The following is a 21995-nucleotide window of genomic DNA, read 5'->3' on the forward strand; positions in this document are numbered from 1 at the left end:
ATCTTAAATTTTTTAGGTGTGGAAAGGTTAGTTATATCACTACTAGATGTCTAGAAGTCAAAATAAGAACAAAAATAAAAGTTAATAAGAAAGCATACTATGTGAATGAAAATGATAGTACCCTAGACGATGAATCAGAACAAGGCCATGATTTTTTCATTTTGAAGAAGTTATACCTAAACCCAAAGTTAATATGTGGCATCTCTAGAATGCAATATTAAAAATGGTTGATGCACTACTTTTTGAGAAGAATAAGAATGGATAGTTAATTGATGGAGGTTTCTCTAATCATATGATTGGAGAAAAAATCATGCTTGTTAAACTTGAAAAAATGGCAGATGACCTATTAAATTTTAAGATGATCAAACCAAATATTTTCCATAAGTTCTATTTTTGATGGTATGTACACAATATCAAAAAAGTGTAATATGTGAATGAATTGTATCATAACATTTTAAGTATTGGACATATGTGCAAAATGGATACAATATTATCTTTTTGGATGGTGGTTGTGTGATCTAGAAATATTATTACTATAGGAAAAAGAAATGGAAGAAATACATATCTTCTAAATATTTCTACAAGGCATTGCATAGCTAATGAAAGATGAATGCACTATTGAAGGACGTGTCACACCTACTATGAAAATTTGATGAAGATTTGTTGAGGATATTCATGATGGATTAGTCAATTAGTTAGGGAGAAGATGCACTAGATATAGTGTGAAGGTTTGGAAAAAGTGTAAGGTAGGGTTGTTAGAAGAGCGTGCATATTATTTTTGGTAGTAACTAGAGGAATTTAGATAAGGATTTCTTTTGACCCCTACACTTTAGTGGTGGATGTCCTTTCCCTTTCTTGTTTCTTAGGGAAGTGATGCCTTCAAGGTAGTAAGCCCACCCACAGTAAGCATTTTGGCAGTGAGATGCCCTTTATTAAAATAACCTTGACCAATTTTTATTTATAAGAATTAAACTCTTTATGGTTTTTATCATATTTAGTTTTTACATAAAAAATTGGTATTCATTGTGTATGTCCCTTTTATGTCCTCTTTCATGTTTACATATAGCTTGGTTAAGTGAATAGAATATTAATCAAGTGATTTTGAAATTGTGAAAATTGATATAAATTTATTTAACATTTGATTCACCCCCCTCTTAGTTATTTGGGATATTCAAAAATATTATCCACTGTAAAAAGGTTCTCTCCCATCATGGCCAAGTAAAGGAGTTCTTAAGATCAAGCAAGAGAATCATTTTTTCCATCTATATGGATCTCATTCATCCATTCTTCAAGGAAAGAGTCATCAAGCATACAAACAATGAAGATCTTAAACTGACAATTATAGATCCATGCATTTGTGAAAGATATCCTTGATTCCTTCCTACTTTCCAAGATTCAAACACTAATATAAAATTCCATACAAGCATATTCATGAATGTGCACGATCTTAATACTTGTTCATAAAGGTATGTACATTTAAATGGTCAATCTAAAATCTACCTTTACAGTTACGTACTTTCCTTCATGCAATTTTATTTTAATTTCAAGGTTGATTTATTAAATAGGGGTTTGAACAAGGAAAATCAACCATTTTCAACTTGAAAATTTCCCTTTTTTTTACATGCAAGACCACGTGACAAAGTTACTATCATAGATCTAGAAAGTATACAACCTTACATATGGTCTTTAAAAGTTTTCTGCAAAATTTAAAGGTATTGGTGATTTGGTGATCTATACCCAAGTATGGAAAAACTAGGTGACCTATGACCTAAATAACCTCAAATGCTAACCACAAATTAATGTTATCATAGTTTCCATTTCATTTATAATAGGTGTCTGTTTGATCTTTGCCTATCTATTTTTGTTGAAAGTTACCATCTATCTTATTTTGTCTTCTAATTTAAATTTAGTCAATTATATTCATTTACACCAATCTTATTATCATAATCATAATCACAAAGGATTATTGCACTCACCTAGCACTTAATTTCTACTTGAGCTTATTGGGTCATTTTTCTTCTGGTTGTGCAATTAGGAAAATGTAGATCTTATTTGACTCTCTTATCTCCCATATCCATCTTTTTTGGGCCATTTTAAACATAACATGACAAGACATAAAATGATATAAATAATAAACACATGATTCTATGATAATTTTTGTAACTTGTCACAATGCCTAGATTTGTAGAATTCTTATAGGATATGATTGGATGAAATGTTGTCATTATTATTTGATAATTACTTGATATTGGATGTGTTGGATGCAAAAATGAATTTAAAAAATGATCTTATATAGGATTCTCAAGGTATTTCAAGTATTGAACTGACCTCAAATTGAGTCATATTGAGACACTAGGATCGAGAAACAATTGGAAAGAACCTCATATTGGCATATTTGAAAATGGACACAAATTGGTGGGTCAAGGGCACCCTAGGTACTCTTGACCTACCAACATGGAGAAATCAATTGGGAAATTATTTTGACTTGGTTCATGATAGAGGTTTGGATCACCATGCAAAAATATGTCAGATTTTCAATATTTCAATTAGAAATAAGCTTGAATAATAGCTAGGACATCTGACACTAATGCAAAGGCACACAATATGGTTTAAATTGTACAAGGCTATAATTTACAATGCTATGAGTAAATTTTTTCAAACGAAGTTAAAACATGTTTTCCATTCTAAGTTTCTTCTTGGATTGGTAAGAGGCCGAAGCCAAGATTAATTATTATGTTTTTTAATTAGTTATTATTATATAATTATTTAACTTGAGTAGATTCGAACCCAAGACCTCCTAGATAAGAGGCACACAATTTACTGTTGTGTTGTAGGCTCTTGCATGTAAAAGAAAATATGTTATTCCAAACTAAGCATTCATATTAAAACATACATTCAATTTTGCCAAGATCATTAGTCAAGATTTTTCACACAAACATTTATAGTAAGTTTGGCATCACACTGTAAATTTTTAAAGTTCACATTTTCCTTTCTATATAACTTATGGGTAAAATTGCCTCTTTCATCAATTTTTTTAAATTGAACTCATGAAATTTTAGGATCCCTTCTTCTTCAAATTACATAATGTAAAAGACTCTCAAATAAAATTAAAGCATGCTTTTCCAATCTTAATTTAACAACAATTATTTTTCTCTCCAAATCTAAGAGTATGCACACTTAAACATATATAGATAATTGCTCCAATCAATGGTAAATTTTATTTTTTTGCATCTATGTCCCCTTTGAATGCAAAATCTCAATGTGTACATTAGCCATGAGTTGAGGTTTTCTTGTTAGACTTGTAATTAAATGTGGCTTTCCTCCCCATTTTCTATCGAGTGAGACTTTCCTTTTCTCTTCGCATCTTCCATTTAGCATAAATCCTCCATGAGAGCCTAAAGGACCCTTCTCATTAGCTGATAGTATTGCAAAATCAACTTTTAGCTCAAGTAACTTTGCTTCTTTATCAATGGATTCTACACCTCTCAACATGTTTATTAGTCATCTCTTTCCAACTACGGTATTCAATGACTCCTTTCAAAGGCAACAAATCTTTCTCATGTGCTCTTATCATGAACATGGACTTGCAATATCAAAAGGACTTCCACAAAGGAAATATGTTGCTATGCTATGAAATTAGTTGTAACTTATATATTTCTGGAGTTTATAGATTAAGGAAAAACTAGTGTTTGAAAACATAAATTTGAATTTGAAATGAGAATGAAAGAAGTTGAAGTGATGGTTTATTCCAACATAATCACATATTTCGTCTAGTTTAGGATGGATAATATTCAAGAATGGAATAAAAAATGTTTAAAGATAAATGATATGACAATAGAATATTTAATTCAGATTTTTTTATTTTTAAATATGCTAACAATATTCAATCAAATGTTAAAACCATATATTAAAAATATTTGCACAGAGAACATCAAATAAATGAAAAAATTAAAAATATGCATATTCTACTCTGTAAATAAATATTCAAGATTTTTAATTTTTGAAAATATAGTATAAGTGTAATAATAAAATAAAGAAAATTTATATAAAATTAACAAAACAGAAATAAGACTGTACAAAATATTGCAATAATTTTAATTCTTACAATACCTCTGAACAATGTACTTTGAACGTTCAACTCTTGGATTATAAAATAGCTAATACAACCACCTGCAATCACGGGACGATACTTCTATTAAACTGCTATGTTTTTGATTAACTATTAAACTACCATGTTATCCTATTGATTTTGTTGGGACGGTCCCATTTATAATTTGTTAGAAATTCTATAAACTAAGAGTGTTATGCAATTATTGCTGCATCAGGATCCGTTGATTTGTTAGGATTGTCCCATTGCGAATTTGTTAGGAATTATAGCATAACATGTCACTATTCTTGAACAAATAATTTCAGTGATGTGATTGGATTCAGTATATAAATGTCCATCCTTATATCACCCTGCAATTTTAATTGCTTTACATATAATTGATGTTATGAGTGGGGGACAGCAAGACCATTGATTCCTACTGACTGATACCTCTGTTTCAACTAATCCACAGGTCTGGATTAGGAAAAGCCAAAAACAACAATTATGTTATTAGTTAACACCAAGTATAATAATTCAGGTTTATGAAAAACAACAGCTTTTGTTCAATAATATGGAATAATTTAACACCCTTAGGGCCCCATAGAAGAAGATACAAATTTGAGAATAAGTGAAATCTAACCCATTTTTGGTCATATATTCTGTGTTCATAAGTTTTTGATAAGTTTGGGTCAATTGCCAACCTGCTTGTTTGGAAGGATGCAGCTATCTTATTACCAAAGTCACGGATTCACGGGACATTAATAAAAAATCTTTATGCTTAGTCAGTTTCAATGTATATAGTTCCTTTATAAGATGTCCGTGTTTGCCTGAAGTTTTACACTACAATTGCTTGCTTTTCTGAATGGTTTGACCTTCATAGCAAAGAAGAGCAACCATGAAGACTAGTGGTCTTCAATTTGTGAATATTACCGCCTTGGTCATTTTATGTTCAAGAGTTGTACATGGGCAACTTAGTTCAACGTTTTATGAAAATTCATGTCCTTACATATTGCCAATAGTCAGAGAAGCTGTTGGACAAGCCGTGCAAAAGGAAAAGAGGATGGGTGCATCTTTACTTCGCCTTCACTTTCATGACTGTTTTGTTAATGTAAGTTAAGCTAATCCTCTTGAAATTACAATTTTATTTGTATTGAAAAGTTTGGACAAAGTCAATGAGCCCTTGGTCTATTGGTGAAATTGAATGGTTCACAAAAAGCCCACCATATATTTAGTCTTGCTGAGTGCAAGGCTCCGACATCATAAAGGGATCCCTCACTGACCTCATGCCTCACTGGATTGTCTAGCAGATCTGAACCCTACAAAAAAAAAATTTAGACAAAAGAAATTTGAAAATTATGAAAAAAACATGAATATTGAGACAATTGTATTTAATCCAATTCAGTCTAAAAACTTATTACTCTTTTAAAACCCTCCTAAAGAATTTCTAAGATAGGATTTTTCCTAAAAGAGAGGTTGTAAAGATAGTTGTATCATGATATATGTTTCTAACAAATAGAATTTTAGTTTGGAATTTTCATGATTTTTTCTTTCCTTCTGCAGGGGTGTGATGGGTCAATATTATTGGATGACACATCTACATTTCAAGGAGAAAAGAATGCAGGACCAAATGCGAATTCAGTGAGAGGTTATGAAGTGATAGACACCATCAAAAGTCGGTTAGAAGCTTTTTGCAGTGGGGTTGTTTCGTGTGCTGACATTGTGGCCATTGCTGCTCGTGATTCTGTTGTAGAAGTAAACTTTCTCATTTTATCTATCATCATTAGACAACTAAAATATTTTTTTGGTGCTATATGGTGTAGATTATTCAGATTTAATTTAAAAAATATTGTAGATGATTTATTTCATATTTTATTAAAGGATGGATTTAATTGAAAAGATTATATAATTTTAGGAAAACCATCTATATGAATCAAACTATTAGAATATTAATGTTAGAAATAGTTTTTATTTATGATCTTAGAAAAGAAATTGGGTTATTAGGGCTTGTTTTAAATAGTATAGTTTTGTTTCCACTTGTGCAGATAGTTCATTTGATCTCAAACAAATAGATGGTCTTATTGAATGAGATAGTCTAATTTCAAAACCACTTAAACAAATCAAAATTTAAAATATATTATTTAAATATTAATATTATAATTTTTTATTTATATTTGCTATATCAAGTTCTACTTATGTTATACTTTTGGATTTATAATTGATAGCTAGGAGGACCAACATGGCCAGTACAGTTGGGAAGGAGAGACTCAACAAGTGCGAGTTTAAGCAGTGCGAACACCATTCTTCCTTCTCCCTTGGCAAACCTGAGTTCTCTCATCTCTTCATTTCAAAATCAAGGTCTTTCTACCAAGGACATGATTGCCCTTTCAGGTAGGTACTTACAAGGATGATCAAATTTTTAATGTTTTTGTGTTAGATCATAAAAGACCCAAGCGTTCTAATGATTTTGATTTTCAGGCGCTCATACAATTGGCCAAGCACGGTGCGCCATCTTTAGATCCCGCATCTACAAAGAATCCAACATAGACGTTGCATTTGCAACTTCTTTGCAGGCAAACTGCCCAAATAGTGGTGGTGATAATAACCCTTCAGCCCTAGATGTTTCCACTCCAAGTTCCTTTGACAATAACTACTACAAGAATTTGATGAAGAAGAGGGGCCTTCTACACTCTGATCAGGTGTTGTTTGATGGGGGCTCTGCAGATGCTCAGGTTGCTACTTATGGTATGAATCCTTATGCCTTCTTCAATGATTTTGCAACAGCCATGGTAAAAATGGGAAATATCAAACCTCTCACTGGAACCAGAGGAGAAGTCAGGAAAAATTGTAGGAAAATCAACTGACATGTTAAGTTATGGACAACAATAACAGAATCCTATATCATGTCCTCAAGCTCTGAGGCATTGTTTGAGTGATTGGAGCCTTTTCAAGGTTTCCTCCCTCTTGTGATATCTTCTTCTAATTAACAATCTTTGGAGATGGTTTTAAACGGATATGATGACAAAGGCAAGTAATTTTATTCAATTGTATGTATAAGATATTGTAATGTTGTAAGATGTATGATAGGATAAAAGTAGGAAGCAGTAAGAAAGAGATAAAAGAGCAGAAGCGGTAAGTGAGTAATACTATATCCATGCGTACTATTTCTTCACATTAATGCAAAATATACAGTTCCTAAGTTAAATTTCTACTTATAACTACTTCCATATGGAGATATGGTCGGATGATGCATCCGAGGAAAGAGAAAAGGGGTAAAGCGAAAAGGGTAAAGTAAAGGGATATAAATTGGTTTTTTAATCTTAACAAGTTTTAAAATAGAAAAAAAAAAAAATATATATAGATGAATGAAATTACATAATCAATTAATGATAAAGTTAAAATTGAAATAATAGATATTAAATTAAATGAATCTTAATGTGAAATTTAATTGGGTTTAAGAGATAGATAAAATACATTTATGTTGTAAAGAAGCAATTCATCATATAAACTAATTGTTAATATTTCATTTATTAAGTTTATTGAAATATAGGAATTAAATCTCTTTAGATCTAGTTTAGATTCATGATTACATAATTGAATTTTAAAGATGTGGAATGATCAATAATGCACATGTAAATCAATTTCTAGTTTAGATTCATGATTACATAATTAAATTTTATAGGTGTGGAATGGTCTAACATGCACAAATAAACCAATTTATTCTTCTACAAAGATAAATAGTTGAATTTTCTCCCTTAAGAATTCTAGTACATATATCTAAATCTTTGAGTGTCAAATCAAGATGTCTAATTGCATGCAATTACACTATTTATACTACTATGAATGTGGTTGTATGATGACATATACATCTTCCTTACATTCTTCCATATTTGTTTGATTGGTGAGGTGTAGGCAAGAAAAGGACATGATAAGTCATATATATTCCATATAGTGTAAACATCCTATTTATTGCTTATAGTAATATCATCTAATAATGCACTAGGTAAAAGGAGTATTAAAAAATACTTTGCAAATAATCTTTTAGGTTGATCTTGATGCTCCTTGCATGCTTTTTAGCTATAATTGGACACATTTTTATTTGACAAGAGTTAAAAATAAAAGTATAATTCTTGAAGATATTAGTCTTTGTATCTCTTCAAATAAAAATATTAATTAAGATAAATTACAAAATTTAGTTCTACATTAATCCAATTCAAAGCCTTGATTTCACAAAATACCTTAAGATTTTGACATAGAATGATGTAATATTTAACCCCAATTAATCACGCTATAAAAGAGATTATGTACATGGAATAGTTAGATCAGTTGTTATGTTGTCATTGATGTCAAGCCTGAAAAGGCAAGACATTTTGCTAATTCGGTGATGTTGGTAGATAAAGGATTAATAGTCACCAAGCTGTCACAATAGTCACTAAGCACATGTTAAGTGAATGAAGAATGAACAATATTAATCAAGAATAGTATTGATCAAGTGAGTATAGTGTTAAGTGAGTAAGGGCATGATAAACAATTTATGGAAGATTCAATTAGAGGTTGACATTTAATGAAAATATGGATTGATAGATAAGTTTCTAAGATAAGGAAAATGTTTGTTAAGATTTATATTAGAAAAAAAAATAGTTCAGTAAACATTGAATCAAGTTAGGTTATTTCTCTTGGATTCTTGAGTAGGGCATTATATTTGTAGGTAGAGTTAAACTATATTTATTAAGAGATTTGAGCTCATTTCTACACACACAAGTTTTCAAGAGAAAAATTTGGAATTGGAGAAAAATAATTGTTGAAAGTTTTAGAGGGTTTGGATTTACATGCATTCACATGTTATCTCAAATTTTAGTTGTTTTTTTGAGGTAGGGTTTGGAAATTCATTATAGAATCTTATTGAAAGATCTATCTACTTTGTGTCTTCCTAGGTGCTTGCATAATGCTTATTAATTTATTATATTAATTTTTTGATAAGGATCATGTCATAGATTTTGAAAAGGAAAATTTATTAATCAAGAAAATGTGACTAAGAAAACATGTAGAAAAATTTAGAAAACTATTATGACTATATTCTTCTAAAGCCCTTTCTAAAATAGGAAAAATTTGATTATAGAAAAATGGAAGAAAACAACAAGAACAAGTAGGGTTTGAACTTTAAAATTTTCATGCAATTTTCATGAATTTTCTAAACAATTTTTTTTTTTGAAGTATTAGATAGTAGCCAAAAATATGGGGGACTATCCCCAAAGTACAAAAAGGCTGAAAAGTTAGCCGGAGGTTACCTCCCAGTCATCTAAATGATACCAACTTCAAACTTCAAAAACATATAATGTCCATAGCCTAGTTAATAGTACCATTAGTCTTGAAACTAGCAGCAAGGAAAAATTGAAAAATAATCCAGCAACACTTAAAACAAATCACTGCTATCAGTCCCACATATTGTCATAAGCATATAAAGTGAAACCCTGTAGGGTAACCAGTTCATAGTAACCAACAACATAAAAAGAAAAAGAAAAAAACATACCTAGGGCTAGCTACCCTCTTTCTTCCTAGGATCCTCATCCTTCTTCTCCTTTAATGCATCCTTATTTACATCCTCCCCCTCCACCTTGACTGGTTTGTCTAGGATCACCTTCAACTAGTCCTCCGCTAGGAACCCATAAATGGATTAGGTTGTCTCGCCCTCCTTGCCTAGGTCCCTTTATTCACCTGCAAAAAGTAAAGGGTGGTGGCCACAAAATACATGACTTTGGTGGAGAATTCCACCAAAGCGTCAAATTTCTGACAAATGTGATTGTCTACCAGATCCCTCATCAATTGCTCAAGCCTATCCACTCTAGCCTTGTTTTGGCTTTGTCCATGGCTATGGTTGCATTTTCCCCTCCACCTTTAGGAGTATCTTCCTAGGGGAGGTGATGTCTTCCCCCTTCTTCTAGTCAGGGTAGCTTTGAGGGTGTTAGAAATATAAGAGGGGCTAAGGGGGCTTGGGATAGGCTTCGTGTCCTAAGGTAGTCTCTTCTTTTTAGCAAGTTTAACATCACTTTAGATCCAGAGCTGGAATCATGCTTGGGTGGGGTGGGGGGAATAAATATAAATATTCTTTTTGTATCTAAAATAATTTAATTACAAAATTTATTAGAAAATAAAAGATTAATTAAGAGGAAAGCATGTTGTAGTTAAACTTATCCATGCATGTGAAACAAATATAGTAAGCATAGAAAACTAAGTATATTATCGTTGCATAATTTGAGAGATCAAAGGCATGCAAAAATACCAATTACATGTTTATTTTTATTTTATAAAAAATATAATACAATATTTAGATTTATTAATTTTTTTTAATGATTAATTATTTGTCATGCTCGAAATTTATGAGATAAAACACAACCATTTTTTTTTTTTTTTAAAATTATTTTTTTAGTTTTAAAAGATGAACTAAGGATAGCACATAAGAAGATCATACTCTGTTATGAGCATTCTATCAAACTATGGGATGTCAGGAATATAATAACTTATATCCTTTGATATCATCGATATGTTACTTTATTCAGTCATTGAACGGGAGATAATTAATTTAGTTATGATGAAAAAATTTGAATTCATTTAGTACCTCAAGTTTCTAGGAAAAATTTGGTTAGTTTTCTAACCTTCGTTGGAAGTCCAAGTTATAATTAGAAAATATTATCTTTTCGATTTCATGTCTTATCCCTGTCAATTTTGTATCCATGAAGTTGCAATAATAATTTGAAAATATGTCTCTAACTGTTCTAGATGCCCTGATCTCAAGTCGTCTTACTATATGTATATATGTGAGCTTACTTGTTACAATCTATGTCTGATTTGTTCCAGTTTAATAGGATATAGGTATAGCTATTTACTAAAATTCTTATATTTATCCTTTGTTAACTAAATTGGTATCCTTGGACTAGGTATTTAATTCAATTGACAATTACTCATACTCCCAATTACTATAATGTGTTACTTTCTATTCATTCTAGCATTTTAATTTTATTTACTTAATTATATAATTCTAAAACTGGCTAAGCATGCATGCGTCTAATGTTCTTTTCATACTGACAAGAAACTTCCTTCTACGAACTTAATACTTGAAGAGTACCCATAATCATCTAAAAAGTTATGATTATGTTTTCAATATATTTAATTATTTATAAATTCAAATCTCATTAAAAAGATATTAATGTTTCTATATCCTCAATTAATTCTTTCACTACCAAATTCCTACATACCCTTTCACTAAAATAAAGCATTATAATCATTAACTCAACATTAATTAAAAAATTTCCCACATAACCTAATATCAAACTTTTCTTTATATATATATATATATATATATATATATAATGAAACAATCCTAATTACCTACTAACTTCCCACCATTCTTCCTAATACTCCTATATATTTATCCTACCTAACTACTACCCCACATAGCTCACTAAACTTCTTCTTTACTCCCTAATCCTATCTGACATGCTTATTCATCCAATAATACTGGACCTAAAACAATACTACAATCCAAGCATTAATACTTATCCCACATGATGATTCTTACCTCTAAAACTGGTGCCTATCTTGCTTTTCCCCATGTTAATCTCATAACTTCACCTACTCCTGCAGAACTTAAGCTCTAATGACTAAGACAGCTGCATTCTCCTCTTAATATAATAATTTTAAATAGAGGAGTACTTTACCTACCTTACTCTCCCATAGCTGGCGTCTAAATTTAAGGCTTTGATTTGGATTTTTCTTTACTGCTTATCCTTCCTAGGTCCACGTGACTACCTAGGACACATAGCTGTAATCATTTTTTTTTTTTTGGTAGTTGTAGGATATATTTGATCTCTTAGTCAAATCAACGTCCTTTTTGGAATTTCCCACTAAACTATGCTTGGCGCCTAGTTTCCATGTGAGATGGTGGGAATACGTGATGGGGAGGCTTCCAAGGTGGTCGACCTTGGGGAGTCCCCTCATTATTATGTCCTTTATTTAACTTATTTATTTTATTTATTTGAGTCTTGAAAGTTAAGCGGTCTTAGTTAGTGAGTTTATAAATTTATAAATATATATTTCTTTGTTTTTTCTTTTCTAGGATGGTGACACAAGGGTCACGGGTACAATGAGAAGCTCTCTTACATGGTTAAGAGCTAGCTAGTGTGGGGATTTCCCCATGTCAAGTTATTCTCTTATTATTGATTTGTGCACATGATCCTAGGGATATTCTTTCTATTATAATATTGCTCTGTATTCTTGGCAACACTTTATTTCTTCCTTCCATACATTTTCCAGAGGGAAAATGTGCACATTCAGGTTTAGAGTTATAGTGGTGAGTTTCATCATAAAGTTATTAGATTTATTTTTTTCTTCCCATTTAAATCATAATCTGATAATTTGCTTAATGTCATTATCTACCATGCATATACAATGTTTCATTAACAATATAATTCTTTCTTGTGATAACATAGGATCTTACAAGCCCATCACTTATATATCAATAGAAAAGAAAACTTCCTCACAATAATCTATGAAATGTTTCTAATAAGAAAGAATGTCTCATTACTTAATCTTCTCTAGAATTACATCAATCTCTAATTGTGAAACTTACAATGACTTTTGCTAAATCTACCTTGCATAATGTTACAAGGATTATCCTATGTAAAGTCCTTGTGAGGTTTGGCTTTAACTAACAAGAAAAGTTCATATGTGCAGAAACTTGTGCATCAGATTTCAACATGTCTTCCTTCACAATCAATGTTTCCATACGAGAACATATTTCCATACAAGAACAACAGTATACAATTTTCTAATTGATTCCACAATCACAACTAAATACAAGAAGGAGTAGCTTTCTTTTCTTTTAACAACATTACCAACTGACATATTCCTTCTACAATTATCCAATGGAACAAGGATGCCAAGGTATTCTACTCTTCCATAACTCATGATCATATCTTAACAAGGAACATACATATACAACATTTTCCATTACTTCCTCTACATATACATTAGGTAACAATGAGATAATCTCCTTTCATCACAATGAGACAACACGAGACCTTTCGAAATCATATGAAACATGATCATTGAAAGACATGAACAATGAGTAACATGAACACTGATCATCATGATCATTGAGAACATGAACAACCTAGTGAATCCTCCTTCACAAGGGAGGAGCGAAATGTCAAGTTTTCTCATCCAAACATCAATCTGCAAGGTGATCATTCCAAGCCATCTCCATTGCTCCCTTGGGCACAAATCTGCAAATGCATCACAAAGAAAACAACAAGGACCATGGGTGCTTTCCACCCAACCATAGGCCTCCAAAGAGACCACCCCCGTGCTAGGGGAACAAGGCTCAAACCGGGTTTGACACATACATCACAAACTTTTGCATGATGACACAACACAAAACACAATCAACACCCTTCCATGGCTTGCACAATGATTCACCATTGGAATCATAAAACGTTGGGTGAAGGTGGGCTCTTCAAGGAGGAGAAATTGTAACATCATAAGTATCATATTGCCAAAGCATTTTGCCTCTCAAGGTCACCACAACATAAACAACACATTGTCACTGCATTGCCTCTCAAGGCCTCCAAAACAACCATCTTCTCCTCATCCACCAAACCTCCTTGTACCTCCCAAAAAACAAGATTCATGGCCATGAAGGAGCCCATGCTCCATAATACCAACCTCATCATGAGGTAAAAAAAAAATTTCCTTTCTCACCTGCAATGTCAAGCCCAACTTATGCCCTTCACCCAAGGCTTCTCTGCCCTCCCAAGGGTGAGTGAAGCCTTCACACCCATAATCAAAATCAACACTCACATTCAAACAACATCAACAACAACAAAACAAAACCAAGAAAGGATCTCCAAAAGCACGAAACACATTCACTTCTTCCCAACACAATGACAAGCTCATAACACAAGATTGACAATGCAATGCATACTCCATTGATAAACTCCACACTTGCAAATTTGCTTAACCATGCCAAAAGAAAGAAATGGAAAGAAGAAAGTTTGAAATACCAACCTTGGTCCAAGCTAGGGTAAGGATAGTTGTAGTAGAGCTCCCTTAATCTCCCTTCACAACCTAACTGTCTCTAAAATTAGAGAGTGGGTAGACACCCCACTATTTTGGCCAAGACCCTCTAATAAAGCCTTCTCACTAACTTATTTTAGCAAAAAAACTAAGCCACTACTTCTTACAAACTTGTCTCCTCCAAGTTTTCTATTTTTGACTAAGTGGGAACATTGATATGACAACTCCAAATTCGAATTGATGGAAGAATGCATGGGTAAAGGGGCTCCCTAGGCTATCTAGGCACTCACATGATCAAAAATAGGTCCTTGACATGATGTACTATCATATGGGTAACTTATTTTCACCTAAAAGACACTTAGGGACCACCTAATGACCCCTAAAAACCCTAGCCAAGTCCAAATTCGAATTTCCTTTGATTGAGACTCCTCATGGCATTTTTTTCTATGTGAGGTTAACTTGGGTACAACACTGGGGTTAGGTTTAGGTTAGGTTACTTCTTGTCAAACCTTGAATGACATGGCATCTCTACATGGACAACACAAGTGTCAAATGACACACACAAAAAAACACATTACATTAAAAGTGACTTAACTCCAATAATGCATGAACTAAGCTATTACACACATATAAATTCACATATACAAAATAAAACACATTACAATGAGGTTTGAATCTTTTCCACTGATTCAACCTTGGCTATGTCATGTTTGTAGTAGTTTGAACCTTAATTCCCCTTTAAACCCATGGTCAAATTCCTGCACACTAAATTCAAGCATCAGTAGTCCAAGAAAATCATGTAAACAATAAGTACCTAAGTGAAATAATCTTTATCTCATTCAACATTAGACTTGCATATATTTCATCATCTCAAGTTAACTTTCCCTTTCTTAATCATTTCAAATATAACCTTCAAAATATTAAAATATCAAACTTACATATCACATTTGACATTTGAGTTCCATACTTCATTCTTTTTAATTAAATTACTTTTTCTAATAATTTCCATGTAAAATGCTCAAAATACTATAACATCAAACTTTACTTATCATAACATGGTCAATTTAATATTATGAATAGCTTCATAGTCTATTTTTATCATTGTGACAAGATGTTGAATCCACAACTATTGAATTCCTAGGTATGCGGGTTAGGTCTCAATGCATAACAAAATTTATTTATTTATTAACTCTAATTTCCACTTAAACATTACATTCTTACATTACAAGCATTTCTACCATTCAATTTCTATTAAGGAAATGCCAATAGCTTAAAACATGAATAGAATCATTAAATGCATTCATTAGGTCATAATATGTAGAAGTAATTGCGGATCATCAAAATGTAGATAACATAGCCCTACAGTCTTAGAAGTGTATCAATACATAGGATTAAAAATCACCGTAATACAATTATCTCATTGGTACTATGATGGATTGGGTGAGGCCTCACATTATTAATTTCAAGAATTAAAAATAATACTAATTAAAAAATGTTATTTATTTATTTTGAGAGTTAAATAAATAAATGCTATATATTTTCTTATAAGTGAGTTTTTAATATTAATTCTTAAAAAAAAAAAAAAAAACTCGTAGTGGGTTATAACTTGTTATATATTTATTAATGCAAGTGGAGTTATAAGTTAATAAATATATATTTGTGATGTAGCTTTATTTTAAGAAAAGTTATAGTTGAGTTAACTATATAATTATCTAGTTATGAATATTTAAATATTATGAGAGCAATTGTAAATAGTTTAATTATAATAATAATTTCAAGCTTGAGTTATCTCGAGTTGCATTATGAATTAAAGGAAAAATAAATATTAATATTAGACTTAAATAGAAGTCAAATTAATATTTTAGAAATGAAATTGATATTAAGATTTAATTTAATAATATGCATTTATGTTATTGATTAACTCATTCATGATTTAGGACTATTTAAATTAATAACAAGATAATATTGCATGATTGATAACTTTTATCCAACTATTAAATAATTATGAAATGAAACTTGGATTTGACGCAAATCAATTTTTTATGGAATTATAATTAAAAAAAGGGACTAAATAACTACACTTGGTTTAAATGTATGTCGAAATGTCATGTTTTATCTTGTGATGATTTTTTTGGTGAAACCTAGTAGTTCATCCAAATAGGATTGTTTACCAAAGGCTTGAGAAGTGACGATTTTATGATGCTGCTATGTGATGTTGTATTGTCACAATTATTTCATTTCCAGCCAATGTGCTAATTCACATATTTTTCTGGATAAGCTCAAAGAGCTTAATGAAGATCAAAAAGGGGTTACTCTACCCCTTATTTAGGTTCTTGCGAGTAGTCCCATTTTTTATCATTTTGCTAATAGATTTTGTTTTGATCTTTAATTTCAAATTACTTCTTCTAAACTCCTTTCAAATTATCTTTCACTTGATGTTAACTGTCCTTACTAAGTTCTAACTCTATCCCACTTGACTAAATTATATATATATATATATATATATATATATATATATATATATATATATATATATATATATATATATATATATATATATATATATATATATGTAAAATTCTTTTCCTTAGATAATCTAAATTAAATTAATTTCCTCTATTCCAATTAGAATCATAGATTTGATTATCAATAAGAAGTAATATATTTGCCTCTACACAAATAAAAAATTAGAAGTCAATTTTTTCTTTAACGTTTAATTAATACTTTAAAAAAGAATCTTCCAACATTAAATCTTCGGCTTTCACCTTAAGTATGGTTTTTATAAAACGTCTAGTTGATTTCAACTTTCTCCAATAAGTTTAAAAATAAATCTAATTAGGGATAAACTAGTAAAGATATCTTAAATAAATCTATCTAAAGAAGAGCTGATAGATATCCACTACAAAATAATTATAATTTAATTTACTACATCTAAAATTATTTATATTTCCTTTATCTCTATTTATTTAGTTTTTAACTAATTTAAGCTTTTTATTTTAATTTTTTAAAAAATGGATGATTTATATCTACATATATTATAATTTAAACAGATATTTTATGCTTTATTTATTTAATTATTTGTAAAAGTATATTCTATTTATAATAAGATTTAAACTTTTGACATGTAGATGGTTGTCAAATTTAACTTAGAAGAATAAAAGTTAACATTAACACGCTCACACCATCTCACTCCCCCATTTTACCATTGTAGAATGCTTATTGACATTAATAATGAATCATTGTATTCTTCGTACAATGTCAAAATTTAGATTGCTTGGTCAATAAAGGTTGGCTAATGTGTGTCCTACCAAAACGATTGTAATTGTCTTTTCTTTTGTACGTACTAGTTTTGAACTTTAGAGACTTAATTTTTTTTTGTTTGTGGCACCAACTAAAAGTGGTTATCAATCGCATATGCTCATAGAATCTAGCAATCTTGAGTATTCATCAGCCAACACTTCCTTTGGTAGGCACCGCCATTTCAATCATTTAAAACTATTTTACAGACACCGTCTTAAGAGTCCATTGACTTTGCAGTGGTTCTGTCCTCATATGTTGATTGAAAGGTCAGATGTTTGATCAAACAGTCTCCTTTGATATCACGTCTTTTTATCCAAATTTTTGAAGTTAATTCACATGTATTGCCCACTATAACAACAATAATAATAATGAAGAGTGGATAAGGATGCTGATTACATAATAGCGACTAACAGAAAGGTTTCAACATGTCTACAGGGATCAACAGAGACAATATCAAAACCACCTTTTGACAATCCAATAATTGAGGTAAAGGCAAACAGCTGTTTTGTGCTTGTTAAATATTATTTTAATTTTATACAAGAAAGATTGATGGAGAGTTTCAATGGTGAAGTATCTTTCGCATATTATTCAATCTAAGGTAACTATTATCATATGACAATATTTTTGTTTATATATTGATTGGTATTACATATTTAGTTGTGGTGGTATTTTTAAAAATTATTTATTATATATTATAATATTAATGTATATAATTTTATTTTAATTAAGTTATCTATTTGATTCTGATTATTAGTCTGTTCTTTATCCACATTGTATCTTACTAGACACAATTTCAATTTAGTTATTTGATCCAAACTATGTTTATAGTTGTAAGGTTATTCTTGTAGCAGTGATCTTGAACAACTTGAATAAGAAATCAAAATATATTTTTAATTGACTAATTTCATTCTACACTTTAAATCTTACTTTCTTTACATAAATGTACAAAATTTAATATTACATTTCTATATAATAAATATTCTCAATTTACTTACTAAAACTATAATATAAAAAATACATTCTTTATCATTTATCATCGAATTAAGAAACCTAATACTCAATCATATTCATCCTTGTACTTTTAAATTACTGAAAATAATATAAATTACCTTATTAGTTTTTTCTATACATGATAAACATGCAAAATTGTGAGGGTATAAATCTTAATCAAACCATCATTACCACCCCTTAACATTCGAAGACAACTTCATAATGTCACAAAAAATAATTCAGACTTTGGTCGAAGACTCCTACTTTGTTCACGTTGTGGCTCGGGCCCATTCTCCATCTACCCCATTTGGCAGGATCCCCATATTTTGAGCAAAGTCAAGGTAGACAAATACTTTTTTTTTCCCTCGCACACTCAATCACTTTCACTGTCCTAGATTACAAATCGAGCAGAGATGAACTTCTCAAGTCCTTATAAGAAGCTTATCTCTTCCTATAATCTCCACAATGCAGTCTGCATTGTTGACGTGCATAGCAAAGCAAATCAACAATGAAGACCAGTAGTCTTTTTGCATGTGTTACTGCTTTGATCATCATTCAAAGTTTCACAAGTTCCAATGGGCAACTCAGTCCAACATTCTATGCCAAGTCATGCCCCCTTGCTTCCGCTATAGTCAAGACTGCTGTTATTGCAGCCGTGGCAAAAGAAAGACGAATGGCTGCATCCTTGCTCCGCCTACACTTTCATGATTGTTTTGTAAATGTATGAATATATTCAATCTCCATAATGTTAGATTTTCACTTCTATTCTCATTTTTCTCATAGATATGTAAGTAACATAAAGTATCGTTTGTTTCTTTAAAGGGATGTGATGGATCTATACTGCTGGACGATACCTCATCATTCACTGGAGAAAAGACAGCAGGACCAAATGCGAATTCAGTGAGAGGGTATGAAGTGATAGACACCATTAAAACCCGGTTAGAAGCTGTTTGCAGTGGAGTTGTGTCATGTGCTGATATTGTAACCATTGCTGCTCGTGACTCAGTTGTACTTGTAAATACTATTTCCCTCTTCACCTTCTCTATTATTATCTTTATCTCTATTTGAATGCTTCTTACAAGTACCATTGTCTTATTCTTCAGAATGTAAAGGCCATATACAATTGTTATTCATAAATTTGTTCCAATCTTATTGTGGGCTATCTTTGTGTGTTGTGATGTATAGTTGGGAGGGCCATCATGGACAGTACCGTTGGGAAGAAGAGACTCAACTGGTGCAAGCTTAAGTGGTGCCAACAGCAATCTGCCTTCTCCTTCTTCAGATTTGGCTACACTTATCTCTGGATTTCAAGCACAAGGTCTTTCTACTAAGGATATGATTGCTCTTTCAGGTATATGCAAGACTTGGAGTAAACTTTTGTAGGTTTTAATTAAAATTGTTCATGAAAAGTTACTAAGTATTTGTTTGAATGGTACCCATTTGTTTAGGTGCTCATACAATTGGTCAAGCAAGATGCACCACCTTCAGATCTCGCGTCTTCAATGACACCAATATCGATTCTGCATTTGCCACCTCTGTTAAGGGAAATTGTCCAAGCAATGGTGGTGATAACAATCTCTCACCATTAGACCTTGTCACTCCCACTTTCTTTGACAATAATTATTACAAAGATCTGAGAAGCCAGAAAGGACTTCTTCATTCTGATCAAGCTCTATTTAATGGAGGTTCCTCTGATGCTCTGGTTACAACTTACAGCACCAATCCAATTACTTTCTTCAGTGATTTTGCAGCAGCTATGGTGAATATGGGGAACATTAGTCCTCTCACAGGGACCAGCGGAGAAGTACGAACGAACTGTAGGAAAAGCAATTGAAATTTCAAAAAAGTACTCCGCAAACATGGAACACGAGATCGCATGATATTGTGTGTATGATTTGTAAGGTTGCTTAACCTTCCTCCTCTGTAATTTTTACTCCGTTACTGACGTTTGGCAAAATAAATGCCAAAACTACGTAATTTAAATTCACGGTTCAAAATAACAAATCAACTGCGAATTCGGAAAGCCTGCAAGCTTGTACTTTAAAAAGTGAAGTAACTAGATCTTTGAAATTGCCACGAATATTTATATTCCAAAGAAATTATCAAGGAAATATTTATGGGTGATCAAATATTTCTGTCTTTTCACGAGAATAGCATTTATTTTCAAAACACATTCGATGTAATTTCGATGTTTATGCGTGTTGGATAAAATCAGTTGAAGCCTCCTTGTGCGCAGTCAGCTGTAACTGAACTGCATTTCCTAAGATATCGGTAACAAATGGCGTTCAACATTGGAGTCTCTATAAATTAGAGGCATAACTACAGCAGATGCATCCCAATTACAGAGATTTATCAATGAATAACATTAGTTTTATTTTCTCTGCTATATTTATGTTCTGATTTTTTGTTCTTTCTTTTTATATTCTAATTTTCATCAATGCATTTAAAAAATATTATATTATAATCACTTATGTTAAACTGTACTGTATAAAATTATCATTAAATATGATATAAGTATTGAGTGTCGGCGTGAGTATGAAAATAATTGTTTAAATTTCTTTTTCGAATAATATGAGAAGAGTGCGTAGTATTATATTAATTTTTTTTCTTCTTTTGTTAACTCGTTAGAGCTATTCAATAAATTTCATTATAAGGAAAAGAAAGAGTATTAAGGAAGGTTAAATAAGAAAGTAATGATAAGAAAATTGTTGAACCACTTTTTGGAAAAGCATATGTAGATTTGAATAGGATCTATAATCAATTTTTGTGTTATACAAGTAATTAAATTATTGAAATAATAAAATTCAAAATTATCATCTAATGACCTAAAATCTATATGAAGCAGAGAAAAAAATGAGACCCAAACTCGAACTCATAATGTTAGGAAAGATAATATAGATTAAAATGTTATACAACTATAAAATAATGTCATGAAGTTGATAATCATTGGAAAGAGGAGAATAGACTCCTAAATTGTTTTTAGATGAGGAAGTATTGCAAAAGAAGTAGAATTAGAGCCTATCCACTTAAAGTGAATCAATGATTGTCTTTAGAACGAGGCACAATATGATACTGAAGAAACTCATAGTTAGTACAAAAAAAGGAGACCCAAACCCAAGCTCATGATGCTAGCGGAGATAATATAGAATAAAATCTTATACAACTACAAAATAATGTCATGAAGTTGATAATCATTGGGAAGAGGAGAATAGACTGATAAATTCTTTTTTAGATGAATAAGTTTCATAAAAGAAGTAGAATTAGAGCTTATCCACCTAAAGTGAATTAATGATTGTCTTTAGAATGAGGTACAATATCATATTGAAGAGATTCGTAGTTGGTACTAACATCCAGAGGAGTATGAAGGATTGAGGACACCATTAAAGGAGGCTCTAGTCCTTTCCTCTGTAGTAATGCCAGGGTGTATATTCCTTGAAAAAGATCTACTTCCACATACATAGCTTGTTTAGCTCCTTGTATCATGCTTTCCTCAATCCTTGCAAGTGCTACTTCATGGTGATCATACACCAAGCAAGCTTGACAACACATA

The 21995-nt window shown here is 31.1% G+C and overlaps 2 protein-coding genes across 2 annotated transcripts; both read left to right on the forward strand.

Moving 5' to 3' along the window:
• Nucleotides 1-4937: 4937 nt before the first annotated feature.
• Nucleotides 4938-7098, forward strand: LOC149565948 (cationic peroxidase 1-like). The gene is made up of 4 exons (XM_089819420.1): nucleotides 4938-5195; nucleotides 5648-5839; nucleotides 6310-6475; nucleotides 6563-7098. The coding sequence occupies exons 1-4, from the start codon at nucleotides 4983-4985 to the stop codon at nucleotides 6946-6948; spliced, it is 957 nt and encodes a 318-aa protein (XP_089675546.1). The 5' UTR covers nucleotides 4938-4982; the 3' UTR covers nucleotides 6949-7098.
• An 11798-nt stretch (nucleotides 7099-18896) lies between these two features.
• LOC149565949 (peroxidase 4-like) lies at nucleotides 18897-20574 on the forward strand. Its single transcript, XM_089819422.1, has 4 exons — nucleotides 18897-19166; nucleotides 19268-19459; nucleotides 19631-19796; nucleotides 19894-20574. The coding sequence occupies exons 1-4, from the start codon at nucleotides 18954-18956 to the stop codon at nucleotides 20277-20279; spliced, it is 957 nt and encodes a 318-aa protein (XP_089675548.1). The 5' UTR covers nucleotides 18897-18953; the 3' UTR covers nucleotides 20280-20574.
• Nucleotides 20575-21995: the final 1421 nt, after the last annotated feature.

The sequence above is a fragment of the Cupressus sempervirens genome, chromosome 3 (assembly GCF_028749045.1).
Source record: "Cupressus sempervirens isolate cs-2001-9-10 chromosome 3, ASM2874904v1, whole genome shotgun sequence".
Taxonomy (NCBI): Eukaryota; Viridiplantae; Streptophyta; class Pinopsida; order Cupressales; family Cupressaceae; genus Cupressus; species Cupressus sempervirens.

Bases quoted from the DNA above. Each gene is read 5' to 3' on its own strand.
- LOC149565948 (XM_089819420.1), top strand. From the start codon at position 4,983: ATGAAGACTAGTGGTCTTCAATTTGTGAATATTACCGCCTTGGTCATT. The intron at 5,196-5,647 runs GTAAGTTAAGCT...TTCCTTCTGCAG, and splicing joins TTCATGACTGTTTTGTTAAT to GGGTGTGATGGGTCAATATT. The intron at 6,476-6,562 runs GTAGGTACTTAC...TTTGATTTTCAG, and splicing joins GGACATGATTGCCCTTTCAG to GCGCTCATACAATTGGCCAA.
- LOC149565949 (XM_089819422.1), top strand. From the start codon at position 18,954: ATGAAGACCAGTAGTCTTTTTGCATGTGTTACTGCTTTGATCATCATT. The intron at 19,167-19,267 runs GTATGAATATAT...GTTTCTTTAAAG, and splicing joins TTCATGATTGTTTTGTAAAT to GGATGTGATGGATCTATACT. The intron at 19,797-19,893 runs GTATATGCAAGA...CCATTTGTTTAG, and splicing joins GGATATGATTGCTCTTTCAG to GTGCTCATACAATTGGTCAA.